This window comes from Salmo trutta, chromosome 32 (genome assembly GCF_901001165.1).
Source record: "Salmo trutta chromosome 32, fSalTru1.1, whole genome shotgun sequence".
NCBI lineage: Eukaryota > Metazoa > Chordata > Actinopteri > Salmoniformes > Salmonidae > Salmo > Salmo trutta.
In genome coordinates, this window is record NC_042988.1 from 10,240,371 (window position 1) to 10,255,833 (window position 15,463).

At 44.1% G+C, this 15,463-nt stretch overlaps 1 protein-coding gene across 1 annotated transcript; it reads left to right on the plus strand.

Moving 5' to 3' along the window:
• The first annotated feature begins 290 nt into the window (after window positions 1-290).
• On the plus strand, window positions 291-1,853 carry LOC115170606 (sericin-1-like). Its single transcript, XM_029726863.1, has 2 exons — window positions 291-809; window positions 1,051-1,853. The coding sequence occupies exons 1-2, from the start codon at window positions 413-415 to the stop codon at window positions 1,140-1,142; spliced, it is 489 nt and encodes a 162-aa protein (XP_029582723.1). The 5' UTR covers window positions 291-412; the 3' UTR covers window positions 1,143-1,853.
• The last annotated feature ends 13,610 nt before the right edge of the window (window positions 1,854-15,463 follow it).

Here is a 15,463-nt window from a genome sequence, read left to right on the forward strand (position 1 = left end):
TCCAGGTAGTGGAGGCAGACTCAGTGGTCCAGGTAGTGGAGGCAGACTCAGTGGTCCAGGTAGTGGAGGCAGACTCAGTGGTCCAGGTAGTGGAGGCAGACTCAGTGGTCCAGGTAGTGGAGGCAGACTCAGTGGTCCAGGTAGTGGAGGCAGACTCAGTGGTCCAGGTAGTGGACATAAGATAAGTGGTACCAGTGGTGGAGATCAAATTAAATGTAATAGTATCGGCAATGGAGTCTGGACCCATGTAAATTCCGAAAGTGTCACTCAGTTTAACAGAAACGCGGGCAATGAAAGGACTGGTAGACTTAGCAGTGCAGGAAGTGGAGAATGGAAGGTTTATAGTAGAAGTAATGGACAGATCAGCAAGGCAGGAAGTGGGGGAAGAATCAGCAGTGCTGGAAGTGGGGACATGATCAGTAGTGCTGGAAGTGGAGGTAGACTAAGTAGTGCAGGTAGTGGACATATGATCAGTAGTGCAGGAAGTGGAGGTAGACTGAGTAGCAGTAGCACAGGAAGTGGAGGTAGTGGACATATGATCAGTAGTGCAGGTACTAGTGGACAGAGAATTAGTAGTACACAGGGTGGTGTCAGGATCAGCAGTGGGGGTAGTCGAGTGATTACCAGCAGTGGTGGTCCAGCCAGCAGCCCCAGCAGAGTGACCATCAGGAACACAGGAAGTGGAGGCGGTGGAGGCAGAGAGCGAATCAGCGTCTGTAAAATGGCTGCCCTCTCCATATCAGCTGCCGTGAAAGAAAGAGAAAAGGCCCAGGAGGTCCGCCGGGAATCCTACACAAAACAGGTGTCAGGTGAGAACCCCAGTTTTCAAAGTGGATTAACAAGAGACACGTTTTCAGCTCGACTGTTCTTGTAAAGTCGTATTCAATATAAGATGAATGATTATGATTGATAAAGCACATGGGTGTTCTTCACAGTGCATTCTCTCACTGTCTCAATCTCTCAGTTCATCCTGTCTGTTTCTTTTTCTTTCTTTCCTTCGCTCCCTCTCTCATTCTCTTTCACAAGTCTCTCTCACTTTGCGTTCCCCAGCCACCAGTCCTCGGGTCCAGCGGTGGGTGAGGACATCGGTGGAAGAAACTGTAGACAACAGTAAAACTGATGACGACAGTGTGCCATTCTGAGTGGACAGAGGAGCAAGGCATAATGACAAAATAGTCACACTACTTATAGTTAATACATATCTATTACATTGCGTTCCATCAACGGAGCATTAATACCTTTTAAATGACCAGTATCACAATGCACCTTCATGTTAGAAAACATGTTTTCACAGGATCTCTGTCTGCAATCATTCCTGTTACTGTGCCTTTCATCCTTGCTGTGAGTTTTCTGTTTGAACAGTAATCTATAAAGTTCTGAAATATACTCTGACGTAGTTATAGGGATGAAGGGGTGATGGAATTTGTTCTACGCCAAACAATTTTATCTTATTGGATTCGGTTTCCTTGTAAAACGCTTACACTAACATTTATCTAGATGGCAGTACATGCATTTAGGTGATCAGTTGTGGAGCGAGTCAGCTAGTCATCTCAATTGACACATTTATGCAAGTTAGTATAACTTTTAGATTTTATTTTAGTAGTTTGAAATCAATGTATTAAAGCTTCTGATGACTTATTACTTTATATTATTTTTAATGATGAAGAAAATATTTTGTTGTTATTACTTCACACTTATGAACACAATTGTTCTGAAATATTCTCATCTTATTTTGTTTTATTGTGATACATTTCAAATGTGTATTTGGAAGTGTTCTTATAATAAAGTTATAATAAAGTTTTACTTTATTCAAACATGAAACAAACTGGCTTTGGGTGTGTTCGTAAATTCACTCTGGCTATCTACTCCGATTTCAGAACACTGAGTGTAAACATCGGCAAAAAAAACCATAATTAAATTGTTTCCAGCAGCACAGTTACAGTCACCAACGCTCTAGATAACATGAAAACAGCTTAACCAGCTCTGCTACAGTTGATTGAAATGGTCAGAGTGAAGTGCTCTCTCATTTGTGTCTGGAAGTAGTTAGCAAGCTAGTCAACTTTAGCCAGTTAGCTTGAGTGCTTGACTGCAGGTGTGAGGTCAGAACGCTCTGATCAACTCTACTCCTCCGCCAGAGCGTCCAGTGAGCGCTCTGAACTGCTCCTGACAATGCTCTGAATTTAGGAACGCCCAGAGCGCACTCTGAGTGAATTTACGAATGCACCCTTAGTTGGCTCATGCTATTTAATTCCAATGACACAGTCTAAACAGCTGACAGAAAAAAAACATGTTTAGTGAGGTAGTAAGGCACTGTCTACACTACAGAGCTCAGGCCATGAATGAACAGTGTTTGGGAAGCTACTCTGAAAATATACACTGAAAAAATATATAAACGCAACATGCAAACAATTTCAAAGATTTTACTGAGTTACTGCAGGTCATATAAGGAAATCAGTCAATTGAAATAAATTCATTAGGCCCTTATCTATGGATTTCACATGACTGGGAGACAGATATGCATCTGTTGGTCATAGATACCTTAAAAAATAAGGTAGGGGAGTGGATCAGAAAACCAGTCAGTATCTGGTGTGACCAACATTTCCCTCATGTAGCACGATACATCTCCTTCGCATAGAGTTGATCAGGCTGTTGATTGTGGACTGTGGAATGTTGTCCCACTCCCCACTCCTCTTCAAGTTAATAGATATTAGCGAGAACTGGATCCACGCTGTCATACATGGGTGACATGTCTGGTGAGTATGCAGGCCATGGAAGAACTGGGAAATTTCAGCTTCCAGGAATTGTGTACAGGACCTTGCGACATGCGGCCGTGCATTATCATGCGGAAACATGAGGTGATGGTGTCAGATGAATGGCACGACAATGGGCCTCCGGACCTCTTCACGGCATCCCTGCGCATTCAAATTGCCATCAATAAAATGCAATTGTCCGTAGCTTATGCCTACTCATACGATAATGCAGGGGTTCCCAAAAACGGTCCTCGGAATCCCAAGGGGTGCACATTTCGGTTTTTTCCCCCTAGTACGACACAGCTGATTCATTATTAAGGTATCTTTACCTCAATGTCTGGGATTTTATATTTCAGCTAATGAAACATGGGACCAACACTTTACATGTTGTGTTTATATTTTTGTTCAATGTAATTCAAATATATATTTTTTTGCTTGGGAGGAAGTGTTGGCAGTGCATTTGGCCAATGACAGGCATTCCACATTTAATCCCACCCATATGTGAAAATCTAAATTTGTACTTGTTTTTTAGATTAAATGCAAAAACGAGATAACAAAAATCAAACATTTTTGGGGTTTTCCAGTTTTGTCCAACAATAAAACATTTATTAAAAAACGGGCCATTTTCTCACTCATTCATGCTCCATTTTAATGCAGAAAAGGACCTGTAACACTACTGTAGATATACTTCTGCCATCTCCACTTCCATAAAAAATGACTTCCCTTATGCAACACTGTCATCTGCATACTGCAGAGCTATCCACACACTCCACACTGCCACCATGCGTCGCTGCGACACACTTCTGTCATTTCTCTCTACCACACTGGAGCTTTTAACATCATGCTCTCTACACTCAGAATTCTATCGTATGCTGATACTTCCACCTACAAGATAATAACTGAGTTCTGTATGTGTAGATCGATTTTTTAAGGTTAGATACATACGATTTCAGGCAATTAAAACCATAGTGATGTAAGGAAGTAGGATGTTGCATAGAACGACTGAGCAGCGACTTGAGCTACTCGTTCATTCATCAAAGGTCCGGGATGACATGAGGCAAGGCCAGAATGGGAGTAGATGAATGGGAGGGATTGTAAGCACCTGGAGGTGGCTCATCAAAATGTCCATGACTTGGTATGGAGTTGACTTTTGGTATGTAAAGGGCAGGATAAACAAATATGAACACACCCCTTACACACAGCTCAAAAGAACATAGGCACAAAAGCAGCCTGTGTGTGTTAATTACATGCCATTTATCACATGCCATTCTTTCAGCCCCACACTCAAACGACATACAATGAAGTAGCGGAGTTCTGCGTGGGTAAGGCGATGTAATGTGCATTGAAGGCTGCTTCTCATTACTGTTAAATAATGCTATTGTTCAACATGACCGTTCAAATGAGAACTTGAAACAGTTGCGAAACTTTGCCTGACGCTATACGGACACAAAAAGATTAAGCTGAACTTGATGACAGTACAAGTCATTGTGATTGAGAGGAATATAGCATGGGAGTGACGCTTCACATCAAACGACTTCGTTTAGCATTCTCTCAACCAGCTTCATGAGGAATGATTTTTCCAACAGTCTTGAAGGAGTTCCCACATATGAGCACTTGTTGGCTGCTTTTCCTTCACTCTGCGGTCCAACTCAACCCAAACCATCTCAATTGGGTTGAGGTCGGTTGATTGTGGAGGCCAGGTCATCTGATGCAGCACTCCATCACTCTCCTTGTTGGTCAAATAGTCCTTACACAGCCTGGAGGTGTGTTGGGTCATTGTCCTGTTGAAAAACAAATGATAGTCCCACTAAGCGCAAACCAGATGGGATGGCGTATCGCTGCAGAATGATGTGGTAGCCATACTGGTTAAGCGTGCCTTGAATTGTAAATAAATCACAGACAGTGTCACCAGAAAGCCCCCTCACACCATCACACCTCATCCTCCATGCTTCATTGTGGGAACCACACACGTGGAGATCATCCGTTCACTCTGCATCTCACAAAGACACAGCTGTTGGAACCAAAAATCTACAATTTGGACTCATCAGACCAATGGACAGATTTCCACCGGTCTAATGTCCATTGCTCATGTTTCTTGGCCCAAGCAAGTCTCATCATCTTATTGGTGTCCTTTAGTAGTGGTTTCTTTACAGCAATTCGACCATGAAGGCCTGATTCACAGAGTCTCCTCTGAACAGTTGATGTTGAGATGTGTCTGTTACTTGAACTCTGTGAGGTATAATTTTTTGGGGCTGCAATCTAAGGTGCAGTTAACTATAATGAATTTATCCTCTGCAGCAGAGGTAACTCTGGGTCTTCCTGTCCTGTGGCGGTCCTCATGAGAGCCAGTTTCATCATAGCGCTTGATGGTTTTTGCAACTGCACTTGAAGAAACTTTCAAAGTTCTTGAAATGTTACGAATTGACTGACCTTCATGTCTTAAAGTACTGATGGACTGTCATTTCTCTTTGCTTATTTGAGCTGTTCTTGTCATAATATGGACTTGGTCTTTTACCAAATAGGGCTTTCTTCTGTATACCAACCCTACTTTGTTACAACACAACTGATTGGCTCAAACACATTAAGAAGGAAAGAAATTCCACAAATTAACTTTTGACAAGGCACACCTTTTAATTGAAATGCATTCCAGGTGACTAATTCATGAAGCTGGTTGAGAGAATACCAAGAGTGTGCAAAGCTGTCATCAAGGCAAAGGGTGGCAACTTTGAAGAATCTCAAATATATATTTATATGTTTAACACTTTTTTGGTTACTTCATGAGTCCATATGTGTTATTTCATTGTTTTGATGTCTTCACTATTATTCTATAATGTAGAAAATTGTTAAATTGAAGAAAACCCCTTGAATGAGTAGGTGTGTCCAAACTTTTGACTGGTACTGTACATGAGCTATCGCAAACTCACACGCTAATGGTAAGGATATCTGTAGGGTTAGAGCTATTCTTTTGTCCAAGGAATGTTCTTTATTACAACTTGTGAATTAGTTGTGCAGACTGGTGTGGCTTATGCTTCAGTGTGTTTATGCTGTGCCAGCCCAGAGTCGATTTTATTGAAAATAATTAGGCGTCATGGACGGACATGATTTGATTATTGGTGTTCTCCAAGGCTGTCACGAATGCTAGGAGTGGTGGTAGGAGTCAGGCGCAGAGAGCAGAGGTAAGGAAAAATTTGATTTGTTTTCTCTGGTACGACACGGTCGACGCCAACACAACAGGCGTGTGAACAAAATTACCAACCCATACACAACGGGCACACAGTCCGGAAAGAAAATAATCCAAGCAGATTGCCAGCACATCAAACAAGCACACTGACGATAAAATAATCCCGCACAAACCTGGGCGGACTAAACAGGTTTAAATAACCACAAATCAACACACACAAATGAGGAACAGGTGCAAACAATAAGACATACCAACAGAAAAGGAAAAAGGGATTAGCGGCGGCTAGTAGGCCGGCGACGACGAGCAGGCAGGGGAGCGCACCTTCGGTGGGATTCGTGACAAAGGCTCTGTATTGGGGCCCGCTAAATTCACTTTTAACATTTGCAATCCCTGGTTAAGGTTTGGCATGTTAAACCAAACTTCTCAGGCTTCATTCTTAAAAAGGCACACAAACTCTCTCTTTTTGTGTGCGAACCAACCCTTGTGTATGGGTGTACCATTGTGTACATGCTGTTTTATGTGTTCATTTTTAGATTAGATGTAGACCAGGGTTAGCTGATCTGTTTTTGTAGGAGCCCTAGCTGTGCCTTCTGTGGGAAGAGATAGCTTGTAGCTTCATCCTTAAAGCTCACCCATCTGTTTTTCTTATCTGCGGGGTGAAAAGCATCTGGCTCTCGCTTTGATTGCTTGCATAACACTGTGGGCGGATGAATTCACCATGCATGCACAAATAAAAAACAGCGCAAATCTGCTGTAGAGCGTGGAAAGGTCAGGTATTGCATACATTCCTCAATTAAACCGACCGTGTCAGTTACAATGCTCCATTGACTGTGTGTCACCAGTTCTTGTCCCATCCACACTTCAAAAGTTGTTATACTTCATGCAGAGGCACGTTGCCAAAGCTTGCAGTTAAGCCTGAGGCAAGAGGAAGTAGCGTAAAGTTTTGTTTGGATTACTGCCAGAAATCAAAATAAAGACAAGCACCTACTTTAAAGGTTAAGGCTTGTTCTGGCATGATCATATTGAATTAAATCGACATAAAATAGTATCACTTGGCTTTTGAGAAAAGCGGGGTTAATCACATTTTACACTGCTTCACCTGTTCTCAGTAACTGATATAAGATATACAGGTTGGTCATAAGTAGGGAAGGCTAGGACAGGAAGTGGTTTACAGGTTTTCATGAATGGGTTGGGATGCAGCCATAGAGTCGACATTCAGACTGTGAATCACAGGTTAACAACCACTTCTCTTATCTCAGTAAGACCCAACCCTCCCTCCCACTCAGTCTCCCGACCCATACCTCCCACTAGTCACAACCAATGTCATTTATTCTTAAGACTCTCTTAGCAAATTGGTATCTTGCGAAACATCTGTGTACATGTTTATTCTGATTTGTGGCATAGGCCAATAACTGTGCATGGCTGTAATTCATTTCATTGCACACAGCTGTAAAATGATGTAGAAGCAGTTAACAGACAAATCATCTAATAATTCAGTGGTTCATCAAACAACTCAACTCCTTGCTATGGGATCAAGTGCTGCAGCTTTTTTTCAGTGGAAGGTTGGGCTCGATTGCTTCACTTGCTAGGCCCTTTGTTACATGGAATATTGCTGAATCCAAGATGGAGAAAAGACTGGGCTTAATCAAATGGCACTGTTGACATCACACTGCCTGTATTCATCTTTTACAACATCTCAATCGCGTTTATATTGGTTCACTCCTTTTAGACCAGTTTCTACTGCACCATTAGTGTCAAAAACGTATTGTTCGTTCCACGGTAAAAGTGTCAAGTTAATTCAACACTTTAGTTACTTAGATGGAAGTGATAAGGGGATCATGCATGACATTTCCTTATATGGTAAAGATCCCCCTTTCCAAAACTGCAAGGAGCTCACAGAGAAAGCCCACGCCTGATGAACATCTTGCAAATGAATGAGACAAGATAGAACAGCCTTAACCAGTTTACTCCAGGGTTTAGGTTTGACATCTCTAAATGTAACCCTTTAGATTTACTCTTTTTTTAAAAGCAAGTTACCATAAACTATCACTATGGTTACAGAGTATTAATATGCTCCGGCTGAACTATTTAGTTATAGAATATACACTGAGTGTACAAAACATGAGGAACATTCCTCATATTGATTTCCAGCCACTTTTGCATTCAAAACAGCTGGGGCGTGGACTCTACAAGGTGTTGAAAGCGTCCACAGGGATGTTGGCCCATGTTGACTCCAATGTTTTCCACAGTTGTGTCAAGTTGGCTGGATGTCCTTTGGGTAGTGGACCATTCTTTTTACACACGGGAAACTGTTGAGCGTGAAAAACCCAGCAGCGTTGCAGTTCTTGACACACTTAAACCAGTGTGCCTGGCACCTACTAACATACCCCGTTCAAAGACACTTCAATATTTTGTCTTACCCATTCACCCTCTGAATGGCACACATACACGATTCATGTCTCAATTGTCTCAAGGCTTAACCTGTCTCCTCCCCTTCATCTACACTGATTGAAGTGGATTTAACATCAATTTAACATCAATAAGGGATCATAGCTTTCACCTGGATTCACCTGGTCAGTCTATGTGATGGAAAGAGCAGGTGTTCCTAATGTTTTGTACACTCAGTGTAGTCTATGTGACTGAAGTGAAGTGACCTAGAAGTTGGCATAATTAGTTCCAACAGAGTAATGGGCTTGTGAGAGTGAGAGTTTGTGAGAGTATATAATGGAAATGTAGAGAAAAAGTAAATATTTCATGCATCCTGTCTTTACAAACCAAACATATTGATACAACGGTAGCTAAGATGGGGAGAAGTCTGTCCATAATAAAGCGTTACTCTGCCTTCTTAACAACACTGTCAACAAGGCAGGCCCTAAAGACCCTGGTTTTGTCACACCTAGACAACTGTTCAGTATTGTGGTCAGGTGCCACAAAGAGGGACTTAGGAGCATTTCAGTTGGCTCAGAACAGGGCAGCACTGCGGGCCCTTAACAGTACACGGAGAGCTAACATTAATGATATGCAAGTCAATCTCTCATGGCTCAAAGTGGAAGAGAGATTGACGTCATCACAACTTGTTTTTGTAAGAAGTGTTGACAAGCTGAATCTACAGAGCTGTCTGTTTGAATACCCCACAAGACATGCCACCAGAGGTCTCTTCACAGTCCCCCAAGTCCTGAATAGACTATGGGAGGTGCACAGTACTACATAAAGCCATGACTACATGGAACTCTATTCCACATCAGGTAACTGATGCAAGCAGTAGAATCAGATTTAAAAAACAGGTAAAAATACACCTTTTGGAACATCGGGGACTGTAAAGAGACACACACAAAGGTACAGACACACATACATTGTAATATTTGTTGTAATAGTTGTATGGTGGTATTATTGTCACGTCCTGGCCAGTATAAGGGTTAATTAGTATTGTAGTTTGGTCAGGACGTGGCAGAGGGTATTTGTTTTATGTGGTTCAGGGTGGTGTGTTTGTTTAAAGGGTGTTTGATTTAGTATTTCCGGGGTTTTGGTTTATGGTCTAGGTTTATGTATGTCTATGTGGAGTCTAGTGAGTGTATGTCTATGGGTGATTAATTGGGGTTGGGACTCTCAATTGAAGGCAGGTGTTTTCTCTTTGCCTTTGATTGAGAGTCCCATATATTGGGGTGTGTTTGTGATTCGTGGGTGATTGTTCTGTGTTTTGCCTTGTGCCTTACCAGACTGTTTTTGTTGATCGTTCGTTCTTTGTTATTTTGGTGTTCATTTTGTATTTATTAAAAAGCAAGATGAGCATACACATACCTGCTGCGTTTTGGTCCTCCTTCACCGACGACAACCGTGACAGAATCTCCCACCTCACCAGGACCAAGCAGCAGAGGAAGGAGCAGAGGGACTTCGAGTTGGACTGGCGGGAGAAGTGGACCTGGGAGGAAGTTCTGGACGGGGCCGGACCTTGGCACCAGGCTGGGGATTATCGCCGCCTGCAGTGGGAAATTGAGGCAGCCAAGGCAGAGAGGCGGAGGTACGAGGCCATGGACGCGCTGAGGGAGAAGCACGAGAGGCACCCCCAATAATTTTTTTTGGGGGGGCACACGGGTAGTTTGGCTAGGCGTAGGAAGAGCCGGAAGCCAGCTACCCGTGGTTATATGGAGGAGCGTATGGGGTGGAGAGTGCTATGTTTCGTTGAGGAGCGCACTCTCACACCCATACGCACGCACAGTCCGGTGCGAGTTATTCCAGCCCCTCGCAGGTGCCGTGCTAGAGCGGGCATCCAGCCTGGTAGGAGGATGCCTGCGCAGCGCATCTGGTAGCCGGTACGCCTCCGAGGACCAGGCTACCCAACTCCCGCTCTACGCACGGCTACCATCAGGCCCCTGCACAGCCCAGTCTGCCCTGTACGAGCACCCCGCTCGTACAGGGCTACTAGTTCCACCCAGCCAAGGCGGGTTGTGCAGGAGGTAAGATCTAGACCGACTGTGCGCCTCCATAGCCCTGGGTTTCCAGCTCCTGTCTCTCGTGCGGAACCGGAAGTGCGTCAACCCAGTCCGACTCGTCCTGTTCCCGCTCCCCGCACTAGCCTTCAAGTGCGTAAACCCAGCCTCGCCAGTCAACAGTCGTCGGAGCTGCCCGCCAGTCAACAGTCGTCGGAGCTGCCCGCCAGTCAACAGTCGTCGGAGCTGCCCGCCAGTCAACAGTCGTCGGAGCTGCCCGCCAGTCAACAGTCGTCGGAGCTGCCCGCCAGTCAACAGTCGTCGGAGCTGCCCGCCAGTCAACAGTCGCCGGAGCTGCCCGCCAGTCAACAGTCGCCGGAGCTGCCCGCCAGTCAACAGTCGCCGGAGCTGCCCGCCAGTCAACAGTCGCCGGAGTGGCCAGACTGCGCTGAACTGCCGGAGTGGCCAGACTGCGCTGAACTGCCGGAGTGGCCAGACTGCGCTGAACTGCCGGAGTGGCCAGACTGCCCTGAACTGCCGGAGTGGCCAGACTGCCCTGAACTGCCGGAGTGGCCAGACTGCGCTGAACTGCCGGAGTGGCCAGACTGCGCTGAACTGCCGGAGTGGCCAGACTGCGCTGAACTGCCGGAGTGGCCAGACTGCCCTGAACTGCCGGAGTGGCCAGACTGCCCTGAACTGCCGGAGTGGCCAGACTGCCCTGAACTGCCGGAGTGGCCAGACTGCCCTGAACTGCCGGAGTGGCCAGACTGCCCTGAACTGCCGGAGTGGCCAGACTGCCCTGAACTGCCGGAGTGGCCAGACTGCCCTGAACTGCCGGAGTGGCCAGACTGCCCTGAACTGCCGGAGTGGCCAGACTGCCCTGAACTGCCCCGAGCTGCCAGACTGCCCTGAACTGCCCCGAGCTGCCAGACTGCCCTGAACTGCCCCGAGCTGCCAGACTGCCCTGAACTGCCCCGAGCTGCCAGACTGCCCTGAACTGCCCCGAGCTGCCAGACTGCCCTGAACTGCCCCGAGCTGCCAGACTGCCCTGAACTGCCCCGAGCTGCCAGACTGGCCAGACTGTCCCGAGCTGCCAGACTGGCCAGACTGGCCCGAGCTGCCAGACTGGCCAGACTGCCCCGAACGGCCAGAACCGGAGCTACCTCCTGATATAGGTGGGTTGGGGAGGGGGGGTGTAGCACAGTGCCATCGTTGACGGCAGCCACCCTCCCTTCCCTCCCTTTAGTAGAGGGGAATTTTTGTTTTGTTGTTTGGGGTTGTTGTTTTTGTTTTGTTTTTTGTTTTAAAGGTGCTTCCGGGGTTAGCACCTTTAAGGGGGGGGGGGGTACTGTCACGTCCTGGCCAGTATAAGGGTTAATTAGTATTGTAGTTTGGTCAGGACGTGGCAGAGGGTATTTGTTTTATGTGGTTCAGGGTGGTGTGTTTGTTTAAAGGGTGTTTGATTTAGTATTTCCGGGGTTTTGGTTTATGGTCTAGGTTTATGTATGTCTATGTGGAGTCTAGTGAGTGTATGTCTATGGGTGATTAATTGGGGTTGGGACTCTCAATTGAAGGCAGGTGTTTTCTCTTTGCCTTTGATTGAGAGTCCCATATATTGGGGTGTGTTTGTTTGTGATTCGTGGGTGATTGTTCTGTGTTTCGCCTTGTGCCTTACCAGACTGTTTTTGTTGATCGTTCGTTCTTTGTTATTTTGGTGTTCATTTTGTATTTATTAAAAAGCAAGATGAGCATACACATACCTGCTGCGTTTTGGTCCTCCTTCACCGACGACAACCGTGACAATTATACATTTTGTATTGTACATTTTGTATTGTAGATATGTAGTGGTGTAATAATGTTATATGATGTACTGTTGAACCTTTTGTTTTATATGTAATGTAAGTGCTTTAATGTGTTTGGACCCCTGCAAGAGTAGCTGCTGCCAGGGATTCCTAATAAATACAAATACAAAATACAAATATTATAATACTGCATTCAATAGTGCAGGCAAGTAGCAAGGCCCTTAAACTGGCAAACGCTGATACCATTGTGCCTGCTGGGATGGTATGAATTGATGGGGTTGAATCAGAGAAAGGCTTGTGGAAAACAAATGGCTGCATAGGCAAATAGGCATGTGGTGGCTTTGCAAATTGGGATCCAATTTGACTTGAAAATAGGGTGTGTCACAGTTTTTATCGGTGGCATGAGTCGGGGGGAAAAAGCTAGCTCTCTCATTCTTTCTCTGTGGAACCATAAAGGGAAATGCATGCATTACAGATTGGTTATTGTGTCAAAGAGAGAGGCTCCAGACTGCTTATCTAACTAGAGCCACCATGCAATGTTTTATGACAGAAACGCCTCTTTCTTCATACAAACCAGCATTGTCACTGAGGCGTAGAGTTTCAAAATGCTTGGATTATCTGCACTGATGTTAACATGATGAAATATAATCCAATCTGGGTTTGTTGAACACTCTACTCTGTAATTAGGATGTGTTCAAGAGTTGTAGTCAATTTGTAGTGGGGATAAACACTGATTGTTAGCTCTGAAGTCATTCATTCGCACCAGTTTGTGGATGGAACACCAACACGTTTGTGCATCCTCTGTAGTTTCATGGCTCTACACTTGGTCTTATTACTACACAGAGTGATGTGGATTCCAACAACAGCTTATTGGGTACATTTGCATGAAATCATTTCAGCGATGTTTATCTACATTGTTTCAAATGGAATTCCGTAATTAGTGAATTACTCTAAAATGCACAGATGTAGCTTATTCAATAAATGTAGAAGTATTGATATTGTGCATGTCCCTTTGTGTGATTAGGCCTTTAGTATTGTACCCGTTTTTTCTTAATTAGTCTACTATCTGGACTAGTTTAGCCTGACAGCAGTTTGCTTGAGGCCCCATGCACAGCATTTCCCTATCACTGATTTAATAGCACTTCGGTCGTTAGTGTCCATTCTTAGTCTAGATGGGAGTGGGGATGGGTGTGGCAGAGAATGTTGAGAAGGGCAAAGGTTACTGTGTAGGCAACATGTCCAGGAAGGGTCAGAAAGTTACATTTTCTATCTTTGGGACTGGGTCATTCAGCTGTGGAGAAACTAGCCATTTAATGTATTATATTAGTACATTGGACTGAACATTGTACTGTACCTTGTAATGTGTTTATGTCTTTATGTTTGGCATGTTTTCTACACCTCTATACCGATTACAAGGAACATTTACTTACGGACACTAATTTAAAGCAATTAAGCAATAATAATGGAAAGTAATCAATACTGTTATTCTACTTCATTCTAAAAAGCTCCACAGAGGGATTTTACAATGCTTTCAGGCATCAGTTTATGTAACCTAATGGAGGCCAGCTTTTTGCTGCACAAACTGTCTGTCAACGAGTGAAAATGAACTCGTGGGTTCAGAGGCCTACTTTACCCTTCACTGCAAGATAGCTATGGCTCCAGACTTACTGCCTGCAGCTCCTTACCCTTCAACTAAGGATTACTATGACAGAGCTGAGGAAGCTTAGGCATCTTGGTTGGCCTGTCACTCCAGTCACTCAAGAGATCAGTGGTAAAACCCTGAGTGTGCTCAGTCCCCTTCCTTTTAAATATTCCTTTTCAAACCTTCTAAGGCAAATAACTCCAGATTGCGTGTTCAGAGCATATAGGCTAGTTCTTTAAAAATCAGCCAAGTCAGCGAATGTTTGAGATAGTTTCTGACAGGGCCAGGTGCCTTGCACTGTTTGTGTATAGTGTTTTAATGTTGAGATAGGTTAAAGTAAGAACCAAGACTTGAGATCGGTTAGACATTTCAACCGATAGATTTTTCCATTCTCTGAGGGCCGGGTGTTGACACATAGGTGTGGCATGTCAATGTTTAACCCACAAGATTTAAAGGTTATAAAAGCTTATTTGTGTTACTAGGAAACTAGGAGTGACTGATAGTGACTGCAGAAGTGATTTCTGGGTAACAACTACTGTTACATTTAGTTTTATCTTACTTTTTGCATTATGATTGTCAAGTGCTATATACCACACAGTGTGCACCCTTGTTGATTTTTTCTAATCTTCCACAAGTCAAAAACACCTTAAACCAACTTAAGCCCTGTAGTCCCTCTTATAGTGACACACCTCACAAACCAGATCTAGCAGGCCCACCATTAACCTGTTAGGTATGTTGCCTTTCACTCAGTCACACCGCATATTCGTAATGTATAGATTCCTTAACACATGCTTTAATTGTTCCCATCCCCATAGTTTATATAAAGGATCATAAGAGCTTTAAAATGGTTGTGGGCTATACCTTACCTATAAGTACAGCCACTGTAAATCATGGCTCTATGTGAGGAGATGAAAGGATCAAACAAAAGGCACCCTTTTCAATTACTGGCCATAAAGACTGCAATATGGGATGTTTTAGAGGTTTTCATGTGTTGCTGACAGTGGTGTAAAGTAACTAAGTAAAAATACTTTGCGGTACTACTTAAGTCGTTTTTTGGGGTATATGTACTTTACTATTTACTCCACTACATTCCTAAAGAAAATATGTACTTTTTACTCCCATACACTTTCCTTGACACCCAAAAGTACTTGTTACATTTTGAATTCTCAGGCAGGACAGCAATATGGTACAATTCATGCACCTATAAATATAACGTCTTGTCATCCCTACTGCATCTGGCACACTCACTAAACTCAAACACTATGTTTGTAAATTATGTCTGACTGTTGGAATGTGCCCCTGGCTGTCCGTAGACAGCTTAATACAGGCGTTTACAACCTTTATGCCTGGAAGAGGCATTTTCTACACCACTGGTTGTTGAAATGATTGTTAAAAGACAATAACCTTCACCCTCATTCACCTTTCTCTCAGTCCCAAGTGTTTTCTCGCTTGGCCTGAAACACTAAGTGCATTTTAACATGCAGAGACCCAGCCAGGTGACAGGAGAGATGCATTCCTGTGACACATACAACACATATACAATACACAACCAAACAATGAAGGACTAAGTAAAAACATGGTTGTGAATAATGTAACACACTGAATGCATTTATGGTATGACAGAGTATGGAGCTTATAGGCCAGTTGCAGTTAGTGGGGAA

Bases quoted from the DNA above. Each gene is read 5' to 3' on its own strand.
- LOC115170606 (XM_029726863.1), top strand. From the start codon at position 413: ATGATCAGTAGTGCTGGAAGTGGAGGTAGACTAAGTAGTGCAGGTAGT. The intron at 810-1,050 runs GTGAGAACCCCA...TGCGTTCCCCAG, and splicing joins CTACACAAAACAGGTGTCAG to CCACCAGTCCTCGGGTCCAG.